Below are 27,433 nucleotides of genomic sequence, written 5' to 3'. Positions count from 1 at the left end.
AAGATAAACACTCCAGACTAAATCTTATTTGGCAATTACACTGGTAGCGCAGTGCCTTTGCATTCAGTGGGGCAGAAGAGTTATTTAATCTTTACTGCAGTGTAACAGCTCCGCATTTGGTCTTACAGCATTATTTGGTCTTCTACATCCAATTATCTTCACAATGTGATAGCCTATAAGGGCATCTGGCTCCTTCTGTTTTTTAAAACAGAAAACAAACAAACAAACGAACAAAAGTATTTGCATGCTCTCTCTCTCTCTCTCTTCCTCTGGTTTAATGTTTTAGCCTAAATAAAGCATATCCTTGATGCAGTATATTTCTTTCTGAATATCTGTGTGGACAGCCTGTTTAAATTTGTAAAAATAAATTATTGTGGTTGTCTAGTCTTGTTCCTGTATTAAACCTCTGTAATTTCTGAACCAGTGTGGGCTCTCATCAGGGTCAGAAATGTCTTTATCTGTATCTGAAGCTGAGTGTGGTTTAATGGTGTGTCAAGGCTCTCACACAGATGACTTTTTCCCGAGGGTGGATGTTTTGGTCACGTTTTGGATGTGTCCCTCCAAGAGGCCCAGTCTTTTTCCTGTGGCCATGAGGAGCGCTCATTTATAATGGCATTGCTCAAGTGTGGATCAAATGAGAATTTGCACCGAGAGCTGACATGCGTTGTAGGTGTGGAGGGGAAGCTGGAGCAGAAGAACCGGTGGAGGCTGGCGGGGGATGCCTGTCCTTGTGGTCTCACTCATGTGCAACATTTCTACGGGTGTTCTTCACGTCCCACAAAGACCACAATGCTTCTTTCCCATCAGTAACGGAAACTCACTGCCGTTGTGCTCAAGATGATAGCCAGAAAGTTACTATGCTGACAGCATGGCAGCTATACATACTTAAAGTGTCCATCATCATTTTTTCTCTAATTGCAGCCGATGTTTTCCGTTGCACCGAGCTTAGCCACCAATGCATCAGCCGCCTTCAACCCCTACCTGGGGCCTGTCTCCCCAGGCCTGGTCCCAGCAGAGATCCTGCCCACCGCCCCGATGCTGGTGACAGGGAACCCCGGTGTACCGGTTCCTGCCGCTGCTGCCGCTGCTGCCCAAAAGCTAATGAGGACGGACAGGCTGGAGGTAGGAGCTAATATGTATAACTTACTCTCACAAGTTGTATCATTTGTTGTGCTCCTAGATATAAAATACTTTTATTATGGAAGAAAATAATGCAGGTTTCGCTTCAACTGATAATGTCCTGTCTTGGTGATGGGTAAGGATGGGAAGTGACTGGGTGATTGTGCACTAAGTTAATGCTTGTGGTTCTGCTTCTGACCTTCTGCCACAGAAAGAAGTGGAACTGTTGAGCCCTTTTAGGAATGACTGTGGCAGCAGCAAGAGCGCCTTGAAACTGTGTTGTTGTGTGCCCAGAAAGTGTTAATGTGGCAGGGAGCACGAGCATGGGTATGAGCACCAGGGGCAGCTATAAGGGCAGGGCTTCAGCTGCCTGGGTGAAGGATGATTTTCAGCCTTTCTATTACTTCTGCTATGGAAAGATGGTGCCAGCACTCCCCTGCCAGCCTCCCGCGCCCAGCTTATCATCCTTGCTGCAACCCTGACAAGTGTTAGTGCTCTCTAGCTGGTATTCACCCTTGCCCTCAATCTTTCTTATCTGAAGGGCCTGACAGCCTTTTCGGCACCTTATCGGTGCTGCGGCAGGGTGGGTGGTGAGCCGGCAGATGCTGCACACTTGGGGTGCGCCTGCGAGCACAGCCTGCGAGCACAGCCTGCGTGTGGGCGCTCAGCAGCCCTGGTCAGGTCTGGTGGTCAAAAGGTGGCGCTGGGAGAGGCCGAGCTGGCGGGGTGATCCACTGCCACCCTGTTTGTCTGTTGGACAGGGTGGTGTTTTAGGGCACGTGCCGCCTGTGAGAGGTCAGCTGTCTGTAGCATGCGTGGCTGCTGGTGCTCTCCCTCTCCGGCGCTGTGCAGCAGCCAGTGGCAGCTTTGATTGGCAGTGGAGAGAGCTGAGCTGTGCCGCAACTGTGCCTGCAGCCCCAGACCTCTTGCTCTGCCCTCAGCCCCTACGCTGGCAGCCAGGGCTCAGGGCTCAGCACTGGCGTTCCTGTGGCATTAGTGCAATGGCAGGTCTTGGAGATCCCGGTACTGCAACATCTCCTCTGTGGGGAGGGTGGGAAGGCCAGAGGGTGCAGGGGTTGTTCTGCTCTTGGATATGGTCCCTGAACTCGGGGAGCAAGATGGGAGGAACAAGAAGGATCTCTGTTTTAAAATGCAGCCAGTTGTAATTGTAAGGCTTTTCTTTCTGCCCGTGCATGTGCATTAACAGGGATTAATTCTCCTTACAAGGAAAATTAATTTCCTTTTTCTTGGTTACATCTCTGACTGACAAGCTGCCACTCAGAAGGCTGCAAGTTGGGACGAGTGTGGAGGGTCATCTGGCAGTGAGCATTTCCCGCTGCCGCTGTCACTATTCTCAGAGCTCACATCACCACAGGTTCCCCTTCTGCGGGATCACATCGTTTCCCTTTTTAGAGATGTTTTCTCTGAAGACAGTATTCCTCAAAGCATGGTCAGGTTACAGGAGAGGCAGCCGTGTTGAGCTGAGAGCTGGCACATGGGTGACTGTTCTGAATCACCCAAGGATGTTTTTCCTTTGAGGACCCTATTTCACCATGGGTACTTGCCAGAGGTGGATTAAAACCAAAATGCAATTAGATAAATTCATAAATAAATCATGCTAGATTTGGAAATGAGTACTGAGAGGAGGATGCTGATGGTGGGGAGCCCTTTGGATCACAGTGACACGGTCAGCTGCTTCAATTGATTGTGCTTCCACCCATGTAGAGGGCACAGCGCTGGTCAGTGGTGCTGGGGACATGTGAGCTCAGAAGCTTTCTGTTCATAAGAAGGAGCAGGACATAGCCAAAGTCCCCAAGAACCAGTTCTGCCCGTGGCCAGAAAAGCACGTTATATCTGTGGAAGCCCGAGGGGCTGTGTTGGCGCAGCTCTTCATGTGGTGCTTCCAGGGCAGACCCTGTGCTGCCCAGCAGACTGTGACCAAAGTGGATGAGGAGCTAATGAAACCGGGGACTTCAGTGTGCAGGATTTGGTCCTCTGGGTGCTTGTGTTCTCTTTATATAGCTATTTAGAGAAGTGATACACTGCTGAGCCAAACTCCTCTGCATGAGAGGGAGTTGTGAGAGTGTTACTCTCACAAAACACCCAGGGGCACAGTCTGCAGTAAAAAACATGCTTATCAATTAGAAAAAGCCAGCAAAAACATCTGAAATCATTAGGTTTTTAAAAAAGGATGAGTGGTTTTGCTTTGAACTTGTATGGAAAGGAAGATGAATTGGAAACCCCTGAAAATAAGTGCTGAGACTTAAAGTGCCTCTTTTGTCACCTCTCCTGGTGAAATGGCACTGCTCGGGGATGCAGACCTCAGCTGCTGCAGGAAACACAAGCGGTGCTGGGGTGTGCTAGGTCCCTGGGTGCTGGCTGAGCTCCCAAGGGGCAGCACCCTGTGTTGGGGAGAGCCCTCGGCAGCGCTGGGGGGGCAGCACCAGCCCTCCCGTGGCTCAGCTCACAGCTGGAACACGGTCGAGCAGGGCACTTCTCAGCTGTATTCTCCAGCTCATCTGCACCCAGCAGCCTTCTCAGCTGTCATTGCTTTTATCTTGGTGGGCTCTGCTCTTGGGAGAGATGTCCTTGTCCTTGGAGGAAGGCTGGCCCAGCCCTGCCTTCCTAACGGGGCCCTTCCCGTGGCTCTGCTTTAGTTATTGCACCATGTAGATCACTTTAAAGAAATCCAGCGTCTTCAGCCCTTTAAAGCTGTTGGTAGGTTTTGCTTTTTATTTTGACTGGGATGAGGAAGACATCCAGGTTGACCCACTGACTCTGCAATTGCAAACCGTGCTGCTGTCTTACTAAATCAGTATCTGTTGCGGGGAAGGGGTGTCTTTTCCTCCTTGTCTCTTCCCTACAGCAAATGCAGTTTGATAGTGAAATTATGCAGTTAATTAGTGAAATATTTAGGTGAGAAGGTAATAGGTAATCTGCTAGGGCTTTCTGGTGTATTGGTCGTTCAGTCTGGGGTATCCAAATTTACTGTACAAATACCAAATAAGCACATCGTTTTTATGAACAGCCAAACATTTTAATGTGCTTTATAGATTACAGAAATGCAGAACTGATCTGAAGGATTTTCCATGGTCTGGTTGTGACCTCTCAGAGGAGCCAGCATGCGTCTACCTGCTCTTTAAATGAGCTTATTGCTGTTGGTATTGTCCTTTAGTATGACATGATTAGAGAGCTTTGTAAGGCTTAGCTCGCTGTCCCTTGGAATGAGCTGTCCTTGAGAAAAATAACTACTATGATGTTAGCATCTAATCTTGGAATATGATTTGTTCTGCTCAGAATTTTAAATACTTATTTTCAAGAATTAGGTACTTTGGCATTAGTTAAGTTAGCACACATGTTCTGGGATACTGAATGAGACTGTTCCATAACTAAAAACTCTCAGTACATATACCTGGGATTTTAAGGAAAGCAGGCAGACAACACAGATCTGGGAGGCAGTGTGCCTCCTCTCCTGAATTAATATGAATACTCCTAAGATGAGATCAGTGACTGTAACTAGCAGTAGGGTTGATAGTATATGTATTTGGACCATGTCGCCTGTGCAGATCGCATGCAGATGTTTGGGTGTCCAGTGTGTTGAGTCACTCCCATAAGGAATCCGTATCTCAGGGTGGAAATTTCATGGGTTGAGGCTTTTCCTACAGCTTTCCTCACGCTCCTCTCCTGCCAGAAATATCTTGAACAGAAGTGTGGCTCTTCCAGTGAACTAGAAGAGAAGCAAGAAGGACAGAGAAGTGAGAGAGAAAGGAATTGCCCAACTGTTTTATTTAAAATGCATGTGTTTCCATTTGAATGCCGTCATTTTCTGTTAGAAGTATTCAGGAGTCAAGAATGACCACAACCAAGCTGCTGTTTCCTCCTTGCTTCATATATAACATTTTTTGCCAGAAAGAAGCAGCTTAGAAGTTCTTGGAGGTTTGGGGGTCTTGGGTAATCAGGAAATCTGACCTAGTGGAGCCATTTGTTTAAACGTTCAGAGTATGCTAGATAACAATATGCCATGTTCTTCGTTGCAGAGGAGGCAGGAGGTGCGACTTGCTCCTGGAAGGGCAGGGATCTCAGCTTTGCTGTCTGTGTCCCCCCAGCCAAACCTCTGCCCAGCCTTTGGGGGAGCAGCATGGTACCTCAGCTGTAGCTGGGGTGACATGGCAGTTGCCTCCCTCCAGGGTGGGCACCTTCATTCCCAGCAGGGTGACCAGAATATGCTCAGCCCAAAGTTAGAACAAGTTAAGTAAGTTGGAATGAGTCAGTAGTACCTCAGCATTTTTGCAGACAGGCTAGAGATCTACAGGTGCCTCTTTTGTTTCTGTTTCATAACATACTATGTTGAAAATTATGATGCTAATTACAGGGCTATTAATAAAAAACTACATAAAAACTGCCCAGATCCGAAAGACCAGACAACATAATATGCTTCTGTGCCTCTCTTTACTCAAGCAGATGAATGATATATTGCTGCATCCCATGGCAAAAAATAACATTATTTTCAATGCATGCTTTTAAATGAACAAGAATTGGAAACATTCTTGGTTGCCATCACAGCAGCTGAAAAGCCATTGCTGGTCACAGTAATTAAAAGGACTAGCAGTGTCATGGTCTGTGTCTGACTGCTGTAAACCATCATTCAGGGATCTGTTGAGGAGCACCGAGAGTGTGCCATTCATTGCCTTATCTCAGCCACTGCATGACAGCTCTGTGAAAATTCGCTCTGGACATGCCAAAGATCATCTCTCTCTGCCTATTTCAGTTTCCTGGTCATTCTTCTTTGCTTTTTAACTATGAAAAAATGAGCTTATCTGTGGATGCATTTTCTTTCTCTCCCTCTCTCTTTGTGAACAGATGCTTCTATATACGTGTACACTTATATATGAATTTGTATGTATCATTCTGATGTTATTAATGGAGCAGTTCTTGCCTGCATGTGGGGTGGTTTTGAGGCCTCAGTTTTGTGGATCACCGATACGAGATAAAGAGTGAAGACAGTCAACTGACATTAGTTGCATCCTTTTCTTTATCTTCAGAGAAAAATATGTCAGTTTACTTCTAGACTGCAAACAAATAATCAAAGGAAATTATCCGCTTTTGTCTATTTAGGAGGCCTGGGTTTGGGTAGAAGGCACCGATTCGTGACCCAGAAAGTGTTCCTGATGGTGAAAGAGAGCAAGCCGTTACACAGGCAGTGAGGCTGCGCAGCCCAGCGCAGCTCTCTTGGAGGAGCAGTGACATACCAGCTCTGTTGGGTGTGTGCTTGAGAGTGGGGGAAGGGAGACCAGGGGTCTTGAGTGAGCAGCGATGGTGCCAGCCCTCAAAGTAGTGGTTTCTGATGGCTTAAGCAGGCTCCACCTCCTTCCCCAGTCACTCCCTGCGTCATGCTATCTAGTCATGCTATCTAGCAGAGCAGTCAGTGTCGCTGCATGGGGACTAGATGGGGGAAGGGATCTGCCTGCAGAATTACCTGGAGGGCAAGTGGTTATTTTTCAGCTGAGGAATTTGCCCAGTCTGTTTCACACACGCTGCAGAAACGGCTCTGCGAGCACCCAGCTGTGAGCTGTAGGGCCACGGGGATGAATGAGAGCAACAGAGGTGCCTGAACCAGGACAGTTGCCTCTGCTGCATATATAGATCCAGAATCTTTGTCACTGCATTGAAAAAGACTACAAATAGGGTCATGCTGGAATGACCCTGGACAAATGGATGTTTCCTGTGAACAGGTTCACAAATGGCATTGCTCTTGTCCTTTGGGGATGTCATTTCATACGTCCTAAGTGCTGCCAGATGGTACTTGAAGTAACAGCGGGGTTAAAAAGCAGCTAGAGTGCTAGCATGGGTGGAAACCAAGTAACAAGCAAATTTGGTTTGTTGCAGGGATGAGAGCCAAGGTCCTTGAGGAAATGCTGGTGATCCAAGCTCAGGGACACCCACCTTTAAAAGGAAATTCCATCTACTAAAGTGGTTTTATTTTTATACAAACTTGGTTGCTTTTGTCCCTTTCTGTTTCCTATAGCCTTTGGGAAACTGAGATGGCAAATGCATTTTTGTTTGTGGTTTGTGAAGAGCTGACTGTGAAAAGAAGATGTGTCACTTTTTTAAATGCAGGATTTGCAAGGTGTGTGAACAAGGAGCCGATGGTTGTTGTGCTGGTGATGAAGTTGGTGTCTGCACCGCTGGGAGTCCGGGAGGCATCTGTGCTGGCTCGGGCCGGGCTGGAGCCCCTGTACCAGCAGCAGGGATGCTGCGGGGGGGTGCTTTACAGCCAAGCCCGTTTGCTTCTGCAATTTCTGATCCCTTCAGCTTTGTTCGGCCGCTGTCACGCAGCGGTGTGACAGTGGGACTGGTCACCGCTTTGGCTGCAGCCTCTGCTCTTTCCCAACGTGGCCCACCATCTGTTGGTCCGCAGGGGATCGCTGGGAAGCCCGGGAGAGGCAGGCGCTGCCGCTGCGGGTGATTGCCCTCTCGTGGCAGATGCCTGGATTTGAGGGCCAAGTGCGGTGCCGCACGCTCCACGGGTGCAGCTCGCTCCACGGGTGCAGCTCGCTCCACGGGTGCAGCTCGCTCCCCGGCACGGGCATGGAGCGCCTGTCCGCTGGGGCTGCATGGGGGTGGCCACGCAGTCATCCTTCCCGCACCTCTGGCCAGTCACCTTAGTGCATAGAGCATGGCTGAGTGGCATGGCCAGGCCACAGTAGAGCTTCCCAGCACCGTGGTGCCTGGGCTGATCTCTGAGAGCTAGCCACAGCACGTTTCTTCAGAAAGCAGAAAAAGCCCTGTGGGCAGCTGAGTGGGAGCCAAAATCTGCTGTGTGCTTGGGTCCTTCCTCGTGGGTTTTGATGCTCTTTGACATCACAAGTGGCCTCAGGGAAGTCAGGTCCCTGTGGCCAGGGAGCCAAGCCCACCGTCCCACTGCTGCTGTGGTCCACCTGGGGACAGGCCCCTGTTCTTGCAGACATTCAGAAATCCCGGCTCCTCTCTGAGCTATGCCTGCAACACCCGTCACCCAACTTAAGTGACTCTTTCCCTGATGTTGCAGGTATGTCGAGAGTACCAGCGTGGCAACTGCAACAGGGGAGAGAATGACTGCCGGTTCGCTCACCCTGCCGACAGCGCAATGATTGACACCAATGACAACACAGTCACCGTCTGCATGGATTACATCAAAGGGAGATGCTCACGGGAAAAGTGCAAATATTTTCACCCTCCTGCACACCTGCAAGCCAAGATCAAGGCTGCCCAGTACCAGGTTAACCAAGCTGCAGCTGCTCAGGCAGCAGCGACTGCAGCTGCCATGGTGAGTCTGGAAGACACCTCTGGAGTAGGAGTGTGTTGACGAGAGGCAATAGTGGATGTGGTAACTGTTTTGTTTTGGGGAGGGGGGGGGTGCGTGCGCTCGGGGATCCCAGTCACTACACGGTGCAATGAGCTTTCTCAGCATGTGGTGCCAGATCTGCTCTTAAGTAGTTTCAGACCGTTAAGGTGTTTCACTAATTTTGCCTGCTGATGTACAGACTATCTATATGTACATGTATGTGTGCATATGTGTGTGCGTGTCTGTACGTGTGTGTGCACATATGTATATATAGTTTATTGTGTGTTTGTGTGTGGGTAGATTTGTATCTATCTAGTCGCACAGATAGATAAACCCGTATTGCGGTGACCGTAAGTCTGTGCTTGCAGAGACTTAGTTTGAAGTCAAACTTGACTGTGTTAACGCTGCCTGTAGCCCACCTCCTGTCCCCCAGCCGAGGGCTGGCGGCAGCTCTGGCGGGGCCCTAGGGCAAAGCAAACCTCGTAGCCGTAGCAGCCAGATCTGGAACTACCCAGGAACTGGTTCCCCGGCGAGGAGAGGACAGCACCCCACCTGTGCCGAGCCCCAAGGGGGAGTGGGAAGAGGAGCACGGCTGGGGCGCGGCGGTGTGAGGTGGTGGCCACGGGCTTCCGGCGCTAGTGGCCAGTGGCGGCGGGGAGCCCCGATTGTGCTCCCGCGTCACCGCAAGCGCCCCGGCCTGCCCGTGGGAGGGGGGCCGGGGTGGGCGGTGGCCGGGGGCAGTGCCCTGCCTGCCCTACCTGCCCTGCTGGCGCGGGGGCCGCCTGCCGGCCCCCCGTGCATGCCTAGTCTTGTTACCGTTGTACACGGCATCCGGTGATTTGTTTTTATTTGTTTTTTCTCACCTACCCAAATGCACTGCTGCCCCCATGATGCACCTCTGCTTGCTGTTTATGTTAATGCGCTTGACCCCACTGGCCATTGCCATCATGTGCTCGCTGCCTGCTAATTAAGACTCAGTCGGCTGTCAAATCACTGAAGCGACCCCTCGAGGCAACCTTTGACCTGGTACTATGACCTTTCACCTTTTAGCTTGGCATGTAGCTGTATCGTAGAGTCGAGTTTGGGGTTAATGTGTAGAATTGGCTTATCCCGGTTTCCCTCCCCTCCATCCCTGGCGAGGGGCACGGGGGCGGCCAGGCCAGGGACCATGCCGCCCCTGCGCCCTGCCATCCCCTCCTGGCCCCTTCCCTCCCCTCCCGTACCCCCCCAAGGGTGCCACGTGGGCGGCCGTGGCACAGGGCCGGCCGCGGTGCAGGGTGCGTTGGCATGGCTTCGTGGCGCGGAAGCGGCCGGGGGTGCCGGCATGCAGCGCGCTCTGCATGCCCAGGCAGGCGCTGGGGCCTGGGGAGTGGGTTGGCGCCAGCAGCCCTGCCATCCGCTCCGGACGGTGACTATTAACATTGCTTCTACGTGTTGATGATCCTCATGGAGCTAGCAGTGCTGCTTCCCTCTACCCCAATAGCCTCGCTCCTGACCGAAACCCTGAAGCTTTACAGTAATATTTACACCAGTTCCTATAACGTACGGCTCCAACATGTTACCTGTGCCGCTGTAATGGTAGGCTAAAGTAGTGCTCCCTTGTAAAGCTTTTACCTCGCCTTTTATTTGGTAGTTAAGTCTGCCACGCTGCTTGCTTGCTCATGGATAAACATGGTGCTGCCTGGTTTTTTTGTCTTCTACTGATTTTTCTTTTTTCCTTTCTCTCTTTCCTTTTCTTCTCCCTCCCTCCCGTCCTCCACCCCCCCCCCCACCCCACCCCCACCTGCCCTTTTGTGTTTGTTTTTTTTTTTTTTACTGGACTTTATTTTTATACTCATCCACCATTCAGGGAATTCCTCAAGCTGTACTTCCCCCATTACCAAAGAGGCCTGCGCTTGAAAAAACCAATGGTGCCACCGCAGTCTTTAACACTGGTATTTTCCAGTACCAGCAAGCTCTTGCCAACATGCAGTTACAGCAGCATACAGCCTTTCTCCCACCAGGTAAGTGCTTCTTGTTTGCCTTTTTCTGGGAAGGGAGAAGGGGGAAATCTGGAAAAAAATACACTAGGAAGTAACTGTTCCTGGCGGCACGTATGTAGAGTTTTTTGCGTGGTGGCTGCCGGGTGCAGGCAGCCTCTCTCCAGCCCGCTGTGCTGCAGTGCCCAGTGAGCTGTGGCTTCTCTCTGCTTCTCTGGGAAGCTGGGTGGGTGTCTTCCAGTCTAATATAAAAATCAGCATCATGCTTTGTCATCCCAAATCAGAATTTGCAATCTTCTCTCTCGTTCCTCTGTTCCTCAATTAACTTCTCTTCGTTACACATCTCAAGCTGTTGTATTTGTTTCTCTTTGCTGTAAGACCCCTTTGCCTTCATGTGCTTAGCAACAGTTGTTCTGAGTCACACAGCGAAGGTTTTGATTTAAATGATGGTGGAGTGATTATAAAAGGCACAGGCAGGCAGCCTCGCAGGTAGGCTAATCTTGAACCTGCACAAGAAATCAAGGTTCAGGTCTCTACCACTAAAGCCTCAGGGCTGATTTTGGACTAAGCAGGACCCAGGCGCACTTGTTCAAGAGTGATCAAATCTACACTTGTTCCAGTGTAATTGCTGAAGAATTGATGCCTGTACTATTCACGTAAGCAGAAATCCCTTCAGAGGACAAGTGATATGACTTAAAGTTGTAATGTATGCTTTGGTTCTGCAAACAGCACTTCACAAAAAAATATGCATCTAGTACGTCTTTTGAATTTATGCCTGTATTAACACAGCTGAGTTAATTTCTTGCATGTGAACCCCCATAAAATCAGCACTGTCATTCTAGGAAGGACACAGAGGATGTCTGATAGATCTCTACTCAAAAAATCGGAAGAAGTCAGTGCAGACAGCCCTTCATAATGCAGACTAGTTGAGGGGACAGGAGAAAATACAGCTATTTAATCTTTAGCCCCCCCCCAGAATTAAGGATCTTATCTTAAACATTTCTGGCAAGTATATTCCCAGGAATTCAGTATAATGCCTTTTACCATTATTTCTTGATCTGGCATGCAACCAACATGTATAATTTAAATGGCACAAAAATCACTTGCTTGATTGTAGTACATTTTAATAACTTGTTTAGGTTCCAAAAATGCATTGCAACCACTGAGATATATTAATAAAAGCTTGTTGCAAAGCTTGTAGGAGTCAATAGAAAAACTGATTGAGTAAGTTTTAGATCAGATCTCTATCCCACATACTAAAATTGATATAAAAATGCTTATGCAGTCACAGTCCTTCCTGTAGATATTAAACAATTTTACAGATTTGTTCTGGCAGAGTGTAACTGATGTGGCTAGTAACTCATGCAATTTCCCAGCTTCCATTAAATCAGTGAGGGGCTGGATGATTTCTGGAAGTTCTCAAGCTGCTTTGAATCACACCCTTTGAAGCAGGGGTTATGGTTCGTGTGCATCGGACCTTGTTTACACTACATCGTTGACGGGGATCTTTCATGTTGGCACTTACACAGAGCCTGCCTCAGCACTTCCTCTAGCAAATCCGTACTGAAACCTACAGGAGTTGGCGTGGTGGTTCTTGATGCTTCATTTGACCTTTTTTGACCACTGAAGTTTAGTATATGTTGAACAGGAAAAGTAAAGGATTTTTGTAGCATGAGCTACTACAGCTTCTCCTTTTATATTTTTCAAATAGCAGCAGTTGGAGCTTTCCACTAATCCAGTAATCAAACTTTACTGAAAGTTTGGAGATTTGATTTTCCACCTTGCCCTTTTTAGTTTACCCCATGTAAAAATAAACTAGCATCAGTCCTGTTTGTGCGTAGTCATCTGGAAATAGAGTCTCTCCATCAGTCCGTAAGAACTGACGGGAGAGCACGGAGCATGGGTACCCTCAGCTCCACTGCCATGGAGCAGAGACAGGTTAATTCAGTGGGGTCTGAGTTAAAATGATGTTTTTCAGGTTCAGACACCCAAAGCGTAATTACTCATACGTGTTTTTAGTTGCTTCAGCTGCAACCTATGGAAATGCAGGAGGTCTGGAGGGCAGTGGCAGAACCTACACCGTGTGGATGTGTGCCCCTGTGGAGGACTTGGCAGGACCCTCCTCTCCACAGGGCATTTCACTCTTGATGTTTCACCCTTGAGAGTTTTCTGTTCATGTTCCAGACAAACCCAGATACCTTTTCTAAACTGTAAGGTGTAATTCTGCCTGCCTGTATACAAGGGCATGTGAAAGCAAATGAAGGGATCATGCCTGCCAGAGGATGGACACTGCCATTCCAGCACACTTTAAAGGATTAAATGCTCTTAGATAATCATCTCACCGCTCTCAAATAAAGTTCCCTCTTTGCACGGCTCCCCTCTGGAGGTCTCCCAGAAACCTTGGCCGCTGGAAGCTGTCCCCAGACTGAGAGGGAAAGCTAAAAAGCATTGCAAGAAAGAACTGGGAACACTTGTGGTGTTGGCTAGTTGAAATAAGCAGAGTTAGTCTGCCGAATGAGGAGGCTCTGCACGACCTAATAGATGTTCACAGCTTGTTTTGGTACGTTGGTCCTGGCTGCTGACTCTTGATGCCTTGGCAGACACGCAGGCAAATGTTTCACTGTGGGGCCGTGAACCTGCAGAGCAGCGGTTACTTGGCATTCACTATTTCTGCACGTGCTCTTTGTCCTGCAGTAACTGTGAGCTGATTGGGGATAAGTTTGTACGTGCAGAGGGAGAGCTCCTATGTGCAACGAGATGGAATTCCTACTCTGGTGCTTGTTACCATCCTGTGCCTCAGCTCACTGTTTCCTCAGTTGTGCATATACAGCTATTCCTGGCCTGTGCTTGTCAACCAAGTGGTCAGGCAGTCTCGGGGAAGCTTAAACCTCCAGAAGAAAGGGCTCAGGTTTGCAGGATGCTCGAGGAGCTGTTGTCCTGACACACATGCAAGAGACGGAATCTCAGCAGCGCAGCTGAACCACGCAGCCAGACGTGGCAAGGCTTCAGCCACCTCTGCCATTAAGTTAACACACTGCGTATTTGTTTAGTTACTGCAGCTTCAGCACCGGAGAGCCTACTTCCTCAGGGCGGGGATTCAGTCAGGGCACAGGTGCTTTCCTAAAGCAGCGTCTGTGTAAGCGCCTTCCTTCATGGGGCTTCTGGGTCTGTGTAAAAACACTGCTGCCCTCCAAAATACTAGGGAGGGATGGGTCAGACACAGCTCTTCACCTCGACAGGAGTGCTTGTGCTGTCCATGGCAGTGTTTTTAATTTGGATTTAGTAGATTGGACAGAATAAATAGACTGAGGGGAATAATGAAAGGGAGAAAAGAGAAGAAAATGCCTAAGACGCCAGTAGTCCTCAAATATTTATAAAAATAGCTTTATTCCACTGCAGAAATGATCTGGTTGTGAAGTTATGATCAGTTAACTGGACACATCCTTGAATTAAAATTCTGCCCTGTGCTGAAAAGCTAGGGAACATTTGAAACTGCACATTTATTATTCATGCATTCTCATTAGTCAGTCAAGGCTTCTGAAGTCAAGATGAATATTAAGGTCATAATAAAAATTATTTTTATTACTGGTAAGAGGGTCATACAGCATTTTGTCTTCATATTTGCAAGTTATTGCACTCTGGCTAGTGTTTTCATTTCTGCCTTATGTTCATTTGCTTCAGTTCCCTTCCAAAACTGTGTGCACTGGTTATAACGTTAACAATGATAACTCAAACTAAAATTTGGGGCTGAAAAGCTTTACAGTGATATTTCAGAGTTCATATGAGTATCTAACTCATCTTTAGCATGTAGATGTAATTATGAATGGAATGACACAATATTCCAGATCTAATCAAATACATACAGCCCTACAAATAGAGCACTTCTGCACAGAGACAGAATTCAAAGGTTCTTCCCTGTAACCTCTTTTAACGCTATAGAGATGTCATAGAGAGACTGAGAAAGCAGTTTTACTTACTGTTTGTACTTCATAGCCAAATTTTGCTCCATTTTTTAACCTTGCAAGTGATCCCATTGACTTCAGCCGTGATTTGTGCATGGGCAAGTCAGCAAAGCTACCGTTCTTTTAACCTTTCTTTGTGAATATTTTCAGTCTCTTCCATGACACAGAAATAGAAGAGTAATTAGGAAACGTGATTACGCCCTTTTCTTTGTAGCCTCACAGATACAGTGATGACAGAGAATAACCTTGTCCCCAGCAATAATTATACTGACTCTCCCTGCTTAGTTAAATGCTCGTGAGATTGTGCAAGCCACTACAATACTTGGCACCAGCTAAAACAATTTCCTGTCCCCCCGTTACAGTCACGTAATGTTGAGGAAGCAGCATTGCTGTGGCTCCCACCGGCAGTCTTCTAGAATGTTTCCATTTCCATTGCAATCTCTGTTCCCAGATTTCAGAGATTTTTTCAGTTTCTGCTGTGTCAAGCATAATTAGTGGTGTTAATAAACATTAAATAAAAAAAGTAAAATGTTTATTGAAAAAAGGATATTCTGAAATATCAGTACATATTTATCATACTGGAAGCAAAAATAGAATATTCTGAGTTCAGTCTGGTGGAAGGCATTTTGCTATGTAAATTAAACAGAATTACCAACTTAGTGATATTTAAAAAATGATACCGTAATGATAGCGTAATGTTCCTAAAAACACCATACTGCTGTTGGCTCTCTAGTTGCAGGGCAGAATTCACCAGATGCCGTCACTTTAATTATTTTTGTGCAGCCTGAAGAGAGTTGCAGGTTGTGAGCCCAGACACCAGCAGCTTAAAATGCATCCCATAATGTAGAAACAAGTGCTGAACAAGTATTCTGAGGTGCTGCTGTGGGCTGCATAGGAGACTTCAGCTATCCAGTCACTCCTTTGACCTGTGTATTAAGCAGACAGACCGGGGGCAGTCAGGATTGCTGCCACTTCACCGGCAGCTCACAGCGGGCCGTGCAGGTACAGCAGAAGCCCTGCATGCTGCCTTCACCTGGGGTTTGCCTATACGTTACCCAGATACTGGAGCAGTCAGGTTGTGGCTAATGAAACGGTACAGATAGGTCAGCGCTCTGCGAGGAGCTGCGGCTGCAGCCCTGCCGAGGAGGGCCCCGACTGGCGAGGACGCGCCAGCAGGAGCAGAGCCCCGCTCGCCAACTGGCCGCCTGCCCTGGCCAGAGCGAGCTGCCCGCTGCGCTCGCCGGGCACCTGCAGCGTGGGGGCTGCGACCGGCCCGTGTCCTGCTCTGCAGGCAGGGGTGGGCCTTGTGTGCCTGGAGGCAAGGGCAAGTTTAAAGCATTTCTTTCGGTCTGAGGAAGCCAGGGTACAGACCATTACAGAGCTAATGTCAAACGGCAGAAAAGAGCTTTAAAACAAAAGCTGAAGACACTTTTCCTAGCCACGCTGATAATCCACAGTGCCACAAAGGCAAACGTGATATACCAGCACACAGTTCGACTAGCTCTTTCCCTTCACTGGAGACTAGTTCTAATGGATCACTGTGCTGTTGTATGGTTTGATTGTGCTGACAGTTACATGCCTCTGTTCCCATAATAACAATTTTTCTTCTTTGTTCAAATGAAATTTCTAATTACACGTGTGATGGGTTGTTTTAATTCTTTTCCCTTTCCAAATCCACCTTCCTGTTGCAATGCATGATGGGCAGGCTCAATATTGTGCATGACACCCGCTACAAGTGTTGGTAGGTGCCAGCTTTGTTTCTTGATTATCTTAAACCTGTGGTGCAGCTCACGGACCCTCAAAATCCACTGCTAGATTTTAACTTATAGCTCCCGTGCCAATCCATCTCCCTTAGCCTTCTCCACTAACACCTGTCAATTAAATGCAATTGTTTTATTTAATTGACATGGACACACAGACGTTGTTAATTTTGTACAGCAGTTTTTTGAATTGCACATTGTTCCTTGGTGGATTTTGATTGGACTATGAGTTCCAGTGTTTAGAAACGATCTTGTGTTAAATAAAGACTGTATCTTGCTATAGCCACATAGACATATACTGTCCTTCAACAAGGTTGATTTATGTTTGCAGTAAATATTTGGGTTGAATTTTTAAAAGACAAAAAATTTGTAAATGTAAGGGCATCTAAGAATTCTTCTGTTGATTTTTGTATTGAAATGGTTAAGCTTGTTTTTTGTCGATTTTCTTGATTTGATGGTAACAAGCATTTTCCCCTTTTTTTCTCTTTCATTTCCCTCCTCTCTTTCTCCCTGGAATGTCATCCTGCTTTGCACTGTGATTGCATGTCACGCGCTGGCAATGATGTCTCGGGCTTTTTGCTGTGATAAATACCATGCTCAATTATCCTGCCACATGTCGCTCTGGTTCCCATACTGCTACACTCTTCTGTATGTTTGCTTATATGATTTTCCTTCCGAAAGTTCCCATGGTGCACGGTGCTACGCCAGCCACTGTGTCTGCAGCAACAACATCTGCCACAAGTGTTCCCTTCGCTGCAACAGCCACAGCCAACCAGGTTTGCTAATTTACAGCTTTGTTCCTTACAGACAACTTGAAATTGGTGCTTTTAATGAGCATGGGGGTTTTGATTTTACCTCTTGTTGGCCTACACATTCTCTCTTAAGATCTGCAGCACGGCTTAGTAAGCCTTTATCCATGCTCAAAAGGTGCTGCAGTTCCATTTCTGATGCTAAAAAGAATTGATAGTAGAGTTTCTGACTCAGTCTTAACATTTATGGGCCATGCTGTTTATTTCTGCTCTCAGAGATGTAAAGAGAAAGGGATAATACACAGAACCCATTATTTATTTCTATTTCTGTGAAGCCAAGAGTTCCTTTTAGTGCAGAACTCCAGTGAAAGCCAGTAAAACCTTTGTGCAGAGGGGTTGCAGGAGCACTTTTTTAAACAGTCTGAATTTAGCAGTCTGAACATGTTCCGACTCTCCTCTTCCAATAGCAAAATGAAAACGTTTGAGCGTGGGCCACACAGAAACTTCTTTTAAACCTTTGTTTCAGCTTATGATTCTGCTTAGAAATGGCCGATTACTTGTTGCAGTAGACAGACTTCAGTTAAGAAAACGTCCATTAGAGTCTGTTTTTATTTCTAAATAGCTACCTCAGTTGTTTCCATATTTGAATGTAGTTTAGGAATAAAAGAATAAATAAGTGATAAAAAGCCCTCCCAGAAAAGCCAGAACCGATGTTCTGAAGATGAGTACCAGGGGCCAGAGGATCTGCAGTCCCCATGCATACCAGCTGGAGCTGCACCTGAGAACAGAATGTGGCCTGTTATTTTTGTCTAGCTGGGTTGTCAAAAGTGCAGATTTCTGTAGTAGTACATCTGGCTGAAAGTGCAACAATAAAGTCTTTTTAAGGACCCTCTTGTTACTCTTACAAAAAGGAATTATTCTTGGAGATCTACTGGGAAGTCAGAATGGCCTAGGTCATGAAACCATCGATTCTGGTCTAATAATGCAGGTATTACTTTCGACTCAGTGGGAATCACACATGTGCCTTTTAGAAAAGGGAACTAAACATCTTCTGCAGCATTTTGCAGGTGTGGTTCTGTATGTGTAATTAATTCTGGAGATAAATGTCAGTTTTTTAAGGCAGGCTCACCTGACATACTCAGTTCCCCAAGTCATTAGAGCTCTCCTTAAACAGTTTCAGAATCCCCTCATAAAGCTGTTGGGTTTGCAGTTGGACCTTAGGCAGCAATACCCATGCCGTGACCTGCTGCACGTGCCCCTCTGTGCGCGGGGTGGACAGGGCCAGCTCGTGCGGAGCCAGGAGCCCGGGGCTCGCTGCAACACCCTGGGCTGTGCTGCAAGGTTAAGTCCAGAGGCTGTGACTTCCAGCCTTTCTACCTTTGCCCATCAAGCAGTACCATTTTGTACTACGCCCAGCTGGAGGTTGATCTCTCAAAAATATGACTCCCAAAAATTGCAGTGATACATAGGCATGCACATCCCGAGTCTCAAAAGGGACCTGGATATTTTACAATTCCAAATAATACTCAGGTTTGTCTGCTTAGCAGGGAGCACTTTCTGCTCCTGAGAAATGCTTGCCGAATGACCACGCATGCCACTTACGGATTTAAACTAGCGTTAAGAATTACTTTGTTTTTTGGAAAGCTAGTTTATATGTAGGACTGCCTCTGCATATACCTGTCACCTAAGCAAGCAACCACCTGTATGCCCAGAGTGTCTTAATATTGTAGTTTATTGCACCATACAATTAATTTGAGTGTGTCTCTACGTCCTCCGTAAGTCCAGAGAGTTGTGAGAACAAGCCAAGCCACAGAAAAGCATCACTGTTTTTTAAAATCATCTGTCTAAATAACCGTGCACTTTCCCAGACAGACTACAGGGAAACTTTCTGTTGTAGAATCTGATCATTTCATGCATATCCTCCCTGGAGCCTCATAACACACTTAGTGTCAGTACTGCAGCCAAACCTCAATATATACATATATAACAAATATATGTATATACTATGTGAGCAATGCTGAAGTTATTTAATGCCACACGATGCAATGTGCATGCATGCCAAAAGTCTTAAGATCTGGCCCTCCATCTTCATTGACTGGTGTTGAAGGTCCTTGGTATGTTCCGACAGCACTACCCCTGATGCTTCTACACAGCTGGGTGCAACAGCCTGTCCTGCAGCAGTAAAAAAAAATGGTATGAGAAGCTTCATTATGCTCAAAGCACATTTCTGTACAACTGGGCAATGTTGTAGAGTTGTGTGGAGTTGCTAGGGGAGGAGAGGGCACAAGGGGTGGAAAAAACAACACCAGGTCCTGTAAACAGTTTAGTTAAGAAACCTCCCGTTCCCTCTCTTGTGTGGATTAACAGGTCAGCCTTAGTATCCGTCAGAAAAAAAAGAGTCTTTCCGAGTGCAACAGCCATTTGTGGTCGTAGAGATCCATTTTGTGTCGTATGCCCCAGCATGTTTCCCTGTGCATCTATTTGCTCTCTATATAGATGCATTATAGATGCATCTATAGCAGGTGCATCTATTTGCTCCCTCCAGCAGGGCTTCGGGTCCCGCCTGTAACGCAGGGTTCCTCTAGGTTCCTCCAACGCCTGCACGCCTTGGTGCTGTCCCTTCTCAAGGGCCTGACCTGCAGGGTCTGTTGGGGCTCGCCCCCGTGGACTCCCACCTGCGCACCGCACACAGAGGGCTGCACGGCTGGGACCCAAGGGTGGGTTGTAGAATATAACTTTGTTGTTGGTACTGTTGGTAATCTGCTCTGATTTTAATACTGTTTTTTTTAAAAAATGGGAAATGGAGTTGAGGGGGCACTTCAAGAGAGCCATGTACTGAATTCTGTTTACACAGACAAATATTTTGGGAATTGTTTCACTGCTTTGGGGAGCCTTAGCTTTTCACCTGATCCACCATGATGCCCTCAATGGCCGTGCAAAGAGCAGGCAGCTCTTCTCTACAGTGGATTTTCACCAGCCGTGAAAATCAAGCTCAGGGCATCTTGGATTTGGCATTCAAAAACCAAGACAGTGAAAACAGTGAACACAAAATCAGACTGAAACAAGGCCACTGTAGGATTTTATCATTTTACATGATACACTGAAAGCACAGAATTTTGTGTAGGCCAACAAAAAGGGCTATTTTCAATTACTGCACTGCATGACTTTTGTAGATTTTAACTTCTCTTGTTTCCTAAACAACCGATAATACTTATTTATGTTTGTCAAGTAGTACTTAACACAATGTTTTCCAGTTTTAAGATGCTATTGTAGCACTTCAGTTGACTTTAACTTACAGTTACAATATAAAATCCACCAACTCACAGCTGATCCTCACTTTTCCAAACTTACGTTCTATAGCAAAATGCTGTGTCTCTGGGTTGGCTCATTGCACTTGTTATTCATTGTTTAAATTTTTTACCTATAGATACCCATAATATCTGCCGAACATCTGACTAGCCACAAGTATGTTACACAGATGTAGACATTTTGTCATCAAACAGTAAGTTCCCAGTGTGTTGTTGCTTGCATTTTTCTCACCTTCATGCATGCATAATTTGTGTATTTCTCAGGGACAGAATGTTTTTGTTTCCTTTCTAAGAAAACTAGTAAGATACAGGGAGGAGGCTGTGAACTCCACTGGTGCTCCATTCTTCTCTCAGTGGAGATCCCATGGTTAGCAGTGACCACGTTAGCCAGTGTGTTGGACCAGGTGTTTGTACATACCCATATAGCTAAATCAGAGGGTCAAAAACTAGCATTTTGCGTTTTGTCGGTAAAGGAGGATGGCTCCAGCACTGATGGGAGCCAAGGGCCAGGTCTAGCAGTGAGGTGGTTACGTTCAGCTGTCTTTAGAAAAGATGAATTTTAAATCTCCAGAATTGGAAGGGCAGCGTCTCTGAAAATACAGGCTTAGTCGTCTGCCTAGCTGAAGCCTGATTTCTTCTGAACACAGGATGTCAGACCGCCACACGTTACACACGGTATTTTCCTGGCATGAGTGGTGTGGCAAGGGGAGGCCCCAGAGTGCAGGCGCAGTTCATACCTGCGTTGCGTTGCATTGCGTTGGCGTGAACGGCCGCTGGAGACGGCATATTTCAGCTCTGTATACTGTAACCTTCATCCTGCATAGCCTGAAATCTGGGTTTGTGTGCCTAAGCTTCAGAAATTTTTTTTCCCCTCTGTATCTTCCTGCGAGTAAACTGTAGTTTCCAGTCTATCACTAAATTGCCTGTTACCATTAAGCCCACCCGCAGCACATCACCTCCCCCAGGACAGCTTGTGATTTGTATTACCTTTCTCTCTCCTGCGCTCCATTTCTGCTCCGTGTTTTTTATTGAATGGCTCAGCCATAATGGAATTACTACTTTGAGTGAGGATTAACCGATTTGCCACAGTGGGCTTGTAATAATAGTTATTCCTTTCAGCTGAGCGTAAACAGTGTTGAACTGCTTGACTGACTCAGGTGGGACGCCTCTTATCTGCTGGCTGCACTTGCTGCCAGGCTTCCCTCTGCAGTCGGCTGGGACTAGGATGGCCCTGGCTTGGAGATGGGCCCAGGTGGAGGAGGAATTGCTCTCTAGAGCAAATCTCCTGTGATAGGCAAAAGAGACCAGAGAAATAGCTACGCTAGCTGGGCAGTTAGGAAGAATTGCCTTGGGAACATAGGCCCAGATTTCCAAGGACGTTTGGGTGCCTCTCGGGTATCAGCTGGGCTCCCAGGTTCTACGGGGCGGTGGCAGCAGGGCCTGGAAAGAGAGGGGGGCACGGAGCTGCTGGGCAGCACTCACATGGCACTTTGTGGGTCTGGGAAGCTGTCCCCCAGATGCTGACCCCATGGCTGGGGGCTCGACAGCGGCAGGAGGCTGGTGGGTGCGTTGTGCGCTTCTGCCTCTGCAGGATTTGCACGTGAAGCGAGCCACTGCTGCAGGAAGGCTGCTGGAGGGAGCGAGCTCCCAGGGCTTTGGGTGCAGGCTGGCTGCTGCTCCACGGCACGGCACGTTTCCCTGCTGCAGGTGTAAAGCTTGCGCCGACAAACGGTTACAACCATGTTAAAAACGCTTTCTGTTCTTTGCTTTCTAGATCATAACTAAAGAGAAAAGGACAGTGTGTTTGGGTTGAGAAGAGGACAAGCTCATTAGCCATAATGTATATAATATATACCGTCAAGCAGCACCTGGAAACTCCCTCAGCAGTAAGACATCCCACACCTTGCATGTTAACGAGATGAAATGAGAACTCGGAAATCCACTGCACACTGTTGCCTATATACTTTGTACATTTAATTGATATTTGTGCTGAGGTGATCTTATTGTCTAAAAACTACAACATTGTCTATCTTTTCTAGTACAGAAGTATGCATATGGTTTAAATATGCATATGTAGTCTATTTCCTACATAATCGTGTATGTCACCTTGAAAAGACAGACGATGATGTAACCATAAATCTATTATGTATTGGTACGTCTGTAGACCAAGATATAATTTTTTAAAGTAAGTTTATTTCTTTCAAGGTTTACAAATAAAAAAGGTGCACCTTGTATTTAAAATTGCCATTATAGATGAGAGCGTGCATGCACAGTAATTTTTGTTTAAGAGTAATATTTTTAATGTAATAGATTGTAAGAAGTGGTAAGAGAGGTATCTGACAGAGATGAATGTGCCAAGCAAAACCACAACTGTGTATATTTTAAAGCACATCAATGGCTTTAAGTACCATGTTGTTAAGGATTCTCATGAAGTGCCATAGACTGTACATCCAATCAGAGTATTATTTCTGCAGTGTTATTTTCAGAACCACGTTTTCACTTGCTTTGTTAGTACTAACCAGTCAAAGGGCACCATTCTGTTTCAAACCAAAGCTGTCTCAGAAATGGCCAACTATTCCTTACAGTAACAGTAGACAGCACAAGAAAGATACTCTAGCCGTACAAATTAACCCATACTGGACATATATATAAACTATTTTAAGGCATTGTAGTGTAATATTTATGCATATTTTACTGTATAACATGATATATGAAAGGGAAAAGCCATTTCTGAGACACAATAACAAATGTTTGAGGAACTTCTTTTGCTTCTATTTATAGCCTCTGTCAAAAGTCAAAAGGACTATAAATGTTTTGCAGAGATGGGTTTCACTTTTACTTCATCAAAGTCACGCTTTACATGGTGACTCTAAAGAAAGACGAAAGAAGCACTGACATCAGATGTATGACAAACCAAAATATGAAAAAATGGAGATGTTAATTAGCGTAGGAATCGGGTGGGTTAAATACTTGGGTGAGTTTTATATGTGATTTTTTTTTTTGTTCAGATTAACTGCTTATAGCCTTAGAAAGCCTTTACAAAATAAAAACAAAAAAAAAATAGATGTGCATTCAAGTTTTAAGAATGGATTTATCCAAAGGAATTCCTTTTTGTGGTTTGGATGTTGCAGCTGGTAAAGGATATTTTTTGCTATGTTCAGCAAAGTGCTGAAGTGGGGGCCAGGTCACTGGTAGCGTAGCGTGGAGTGGAAGAAGCGCGGGTTCGGTTGTAGAACTCTCCATACTTCCAAGTTTACTGCGAGTTTTTATGCTTGAGAGAGATGCTTTATAGTATAAGAATGATGTGTTGATTTTACTGATTGTACTGTACATCTATTAAAGCCTTAGATTATTACATTACGGGTTAAAACCCATACCAATGTAATTTCAGTCGTGTTAAGAAAGTATAGGTGACTTCACATGTTATTGTAGTTACTTAACATTATAGAGTATTACTTATTTTTTCCTTGTTAAAAGTGTAGTTATTTCTTACATTTATTAGATTGTTTTCATTTTCTATTACCAGTTGAATACCATTTCAGTTTATAGAATTTTGTTTTATTAGAGTTTACTGATGACTTTTTCAAAATACAAAAAAAAAGTAGTTTTCTTCATAACATACTCAGTTTTGAATTTACATGTAGTGTCATATGAGTATTCGTATTACTGTTAACTAAATGATTTATATTTTACTGATTTAATATTACAATGTAAGAATGTCAGTCATTGTTAGTTCTTGTCTAGTTTTCATTAAAAGAACAAAGATCTTTTATATGGATATCTTATAATTATATAATCATTGCTAAGTAAGAAGTTAAGTTGTTGCTATCGCAACAATCCTGGCAGACAATTGAGTAATATTTTGATGATTTATTTTGTTTGTAATTAGTTATTATGAGAAAAATCTAGTTCCTAGATATTAGAATAAAATTTATTTTCTACTGTATCCATTTCAAATGTTAAAATATTGTTTAAATATTTTTTGAAATCCCTGAATATCAGGCCTTGTTATAAATAAGCTGCATAATCAATAGATCAAGGGACTTTTTGTTGATAATCCAAATACTCAAAGTTTACGTAACAAGAATTATAGTGTGTGTGTGCAAACTCTTGAGGGTTGATTATGCTGCAGTTTAGCATGTGGGAACGTATAGAGAGAAGGTTGACTTTTTGCACTTCTGTATATAGTCAAAAAAAGAGAGAAACCTGTATAATAGTAAGATCTTATTTTGAATAAAAATGTCTATAATTACAAGGAGTTTTGTTAAGGCTAATAAAATGACAGGCTGAACAAAATTGCTTGCAAAAGTGGCACAGAGTTAGCACTCCATACCCCTTCAAAAAAGTTGCTTTGCTTTATGTGGACAGCTTGTAGTTTGCCAGGATTTTTTCAGCTGGAAAGATATGCCATCCTTCCAAGATCTCATGACTGACAAAAGCTCCACTGGTTCAAATCTGCCTGAAAATCATTAATAAAAAAAAGATAAAAAAAAGGTAAAAAAAAAAGTAAAAAAAGCAGGTACTTCAGACCATCAAGGTGAAATCATGGATCAAATATTCCGTACATTATTCAAAAACTACTGCATGTTTAAAGTATCAAAAAATATATTAAAGGTATATGCTATTCAAACCAGTTTCTGACAATTTCAGTGGTTTATTGTTCACAAAAAAGATTCTTCAAAACAAATACTGACTTTCACAAAAGAGTTAAATCATGAACAGGCAAACCAAACAGCACACCGTAGCTGTAGTTGTTATGTGATTATTTTTTATTGCTGTAGTGGTCCTGTTCTTTTAGCAGGTGAAAAAAACCCAAACCCTGGGAAATTTTGCCGTTTTAATGGAAAGCGTTCAAGAAACGTTGTTGTTAAATATGCCAAAGCTGGAAAGAAGCGATTAGGCCATTACTGTATCTGATCTCTCCAGTATTCACACTGAATAATTAATGAAGTTGCACTTATTTGCAACCCCGCAACTTTCATCTGCTGAAAGGACAGATGTGCTTGGTTTTACTATTATGTAATCACAGACTTACTTTTTGCTTGTAGTTGCTCCAAATTATGTACTCTGTCCTGGGCTGCAATTTGTTTTTATGCTTATTTTATTATTACTGCTATAGTTGACCTTGCTGTATGGAAAAAATAAAGTGAAATTGCCCTAATAAAAGTTCTCTTTCTTAATTACATTTTCCTATATCAACTTAAAAATCGCACCGCTTTCTTTTGTGTACGCATTTTTAATTTTACTTTTGCATTTGTTTGATGCGGATATAATTTATCTGTAAAAAAAAGCCTTGTATACCGGTATTGGTGTGGTTTTTTCCTTCAACAGCGCACGCTATGTGAAATACACAGGTTGTGTATTAAGTACGCGAAGTGCATCTGGAATTACTGTCAAATCTGGAGGGAAGTCTGAAGCACGGGTCTGTGAGGGAGAGGGGTGCCGCGGGGCGGTGGCTGACGGCAGAGGGAGCCCCGTTTCCATGTGTTGCCGCTCCTCCGGTAATCTCCCACCAGTCACTCTGATAATCAAAATTATTGACCAAAAAAACCCGACAGCTTTAATACAGAAAAGGAGAAGCATCGGGACGCTAGTTTGCCACCGGGATTTCAGGTGTCCCTGTGCTCACTGGCACAGCCGGAGAGGCCGTTGAAGGCGGGTTTTATTCATTTCTCAGCACGTCTGGGTGCCTCGTTCCTGTTGGCTCCTTGGGCCCGCGCTCACCATGAGACCAGCGTTTTCATTGATCATTGCATTTAGCTGCCAAGTGAAAAAATAACGTGTCGAGCAGCGCCGGTGTTCTAAATCGGCAAAAATAGCACAGCTTGATTTTCCTGTCTGTGCAGTGACAAGGGCCGCGGAGGTTCCTGTGGGTGGTAACACACGTTGGCGGGTGCTTGGGGGCCGAAGCCGGGCAGGACGGCTGGGGGCGGCTGCCTGGGCCACCGGCCCCCGGAAGGTTGGTGTGTCACGCCAGGTGGGGTCCATCCCCACACTGCGGGGGCTTGGGCTTGCGGCCACTGGTAAGCGGTACTGGGCAACAGCTCTGCTGGCAGCGGGGCTCTCGCCGGAGCGCTGAGAGAAATAAGGGCACTGGGACGCTGAGGGGAGCCCCGAGAAGGAGCTCTGGCCAAAGCGGCTCAGGAAGGCAGCAGCTGCGGCACCTGGCCGGCCGGGGCCGAGATGGTGGTGGCTGCAGGAGCAACAACAGCAACTGCTACAGCTGTTAGAACCAAAGTAAAAGGAATTTGTTGGAAAGGATCCCCATGTGTCTGCAGCTGAGGTGCATTCTAAAACGGGAAGGATTCTTCTCAGCCTGCAGGGGAGGAGGAGCAGAAACCTGACATGGAGTTTGAATGGCCTTCACGTGATTTGAGATGCGAGCAGGGAACGGCCCCTGAAGAGGGAAACGGTAATTGTGAGGGTCCTTTTGCGTCCTGTAATACAAAAATGCCGCTTTCTGTGCAAACAGAGCTGATCACACCAGTTTCTGTGGCCGCGGCAGAGGCATCACACAATTCTCCGGCGTGCCCTGCTGGGCTGGGCAGCACCCGGGGGCGTGCAGCAAGGCGTGGGGCAGGGGAGGGCAGCGCGGCCAGCCTGCGTGCCTGCCACGCACCGCGCCGCGCCGTGGGACGCAGCAACCCTGCACGGCACCAGCACCTCTGGCCCCTGAGCAGCGGGGGGGGCAGGCCTGGGGAATCGCACAGGTGCCTGCAGTGGTGCCGAGTGGCCCCGGGGGTGGGCTGGGCGTGATGGGGCTCAACTGGGCTGAGGGAGGGAGCTGGTTGCTGCCGGGGTGGGCATGGCTTGGGGTCTCTGGGGGGAGATCTCCAGGGCACAGCTCATCTGTGGCCTCGGGAGGACACCAGCGCTGAGGGGATGCTGCAGGAGACTTGCCCTGGTGCTTGTGCAGCCCTGGCTGGGGTCTCCTGGCCGCATCAGCCTGGCTGAGGCTCAGCCCCGTTCCCCCGGTTGCTGGCTGGTGGTGCGGGGTGGCGGTGGGGCTGCGGTGCCGTGGGGCTGCGGTGCCGTGGGGCTGCCCTTGCGGCTGTGCCCCTGTCGTGGCCCGGAGCAATTGAAGCGTGGGGCAGCGACAGGTCCTTGATGCTGCTTTTAAGGAGTCGAGGTGGGGGTGGGCCTCCTGCCGCTGACCTGCGGGGGGGAGGGGAGGGGCCTTCCACGGGGGGACCAGCCTGCAGAGCCAGTGCCCCCCTCCTGAAATGCTTTCC

The 27,433-nt window shown here is 46.4% G+C and overlaps 1 protein-coding gene across 30 annotated transcripts in view; it reads left to right on the top strand.

Annotated features, from left to right (window-relative positions):
• MBNL1 (muscleblind like splicing regulator 1) overlaps window positions 1-25,381 on the top strand; it is a 126,392-nt gene extending 101,011 nt beyond the window's left edge. For 20 of the 30 annotated variants that reach the window (XM_040612857.1, XM_040612859.1, XM_040612881.1 and 17 more), the window contains 8 exons: window positions 922-1,122; window positions 8,168-8,425; window positions 9,416-9,469; window positions 10,293-10,446; window positions 16,090-16,125; window positions 16,826-16,920; window positions 20,321-20,395; window positions 21,976-22,024. In XM_040612857.1, the coding sequence (XP_040468791.1) occupies window positions 922-1,122; window positions 8,168-8,425; window positions 9,416-9,469; window positions 10,293-10,446; window positions 16,090-16,125; window positions 16,826-16,920; window positions 20,321-20,377 (855 nt within the window). In that variant the 3' untranslated portion in view covers window positions 20,378-20,395; window positions 21,976-22,024. Of the gene's footprint in view, window positions 1-921; window positions 1,123-8,167; window positions 8,426-9,415; window positions 9,470-10,292; window positions 10,447-16,089; window positions 16,126-16,825; window positions 16,921-20,320; window positions 20,396-21,975 lie in introns of all 30 variants that reach the window. The other 10 variants (XM_040612885.1, XM_040612874.1, XM_040612871.1 and 7 more) reach the window with 9 other exon arrangements.
• Window positions 25,382-27,433: the final 2,052 nt, after the last annotated feature.

The sequence above is a fragment of the Falco naumanni genome, chromosome 13, assembly GCF_017639655.2.
Source record: "Falco naumanni isolate bFalNau1 chromosome 13, bFalNau1.pat, whole genome shotgun sequence".
NCBI lineage: Eukaryota > Metazoa > Chordata > Aves > Falconiformes > Falconidae > Falco > Falco naumanni.
The sequence above is the reverse complement of the archived record's forward strand: the minus strand, read 5'-3'. Positions and strand labels throughout refer to the sequence as shown.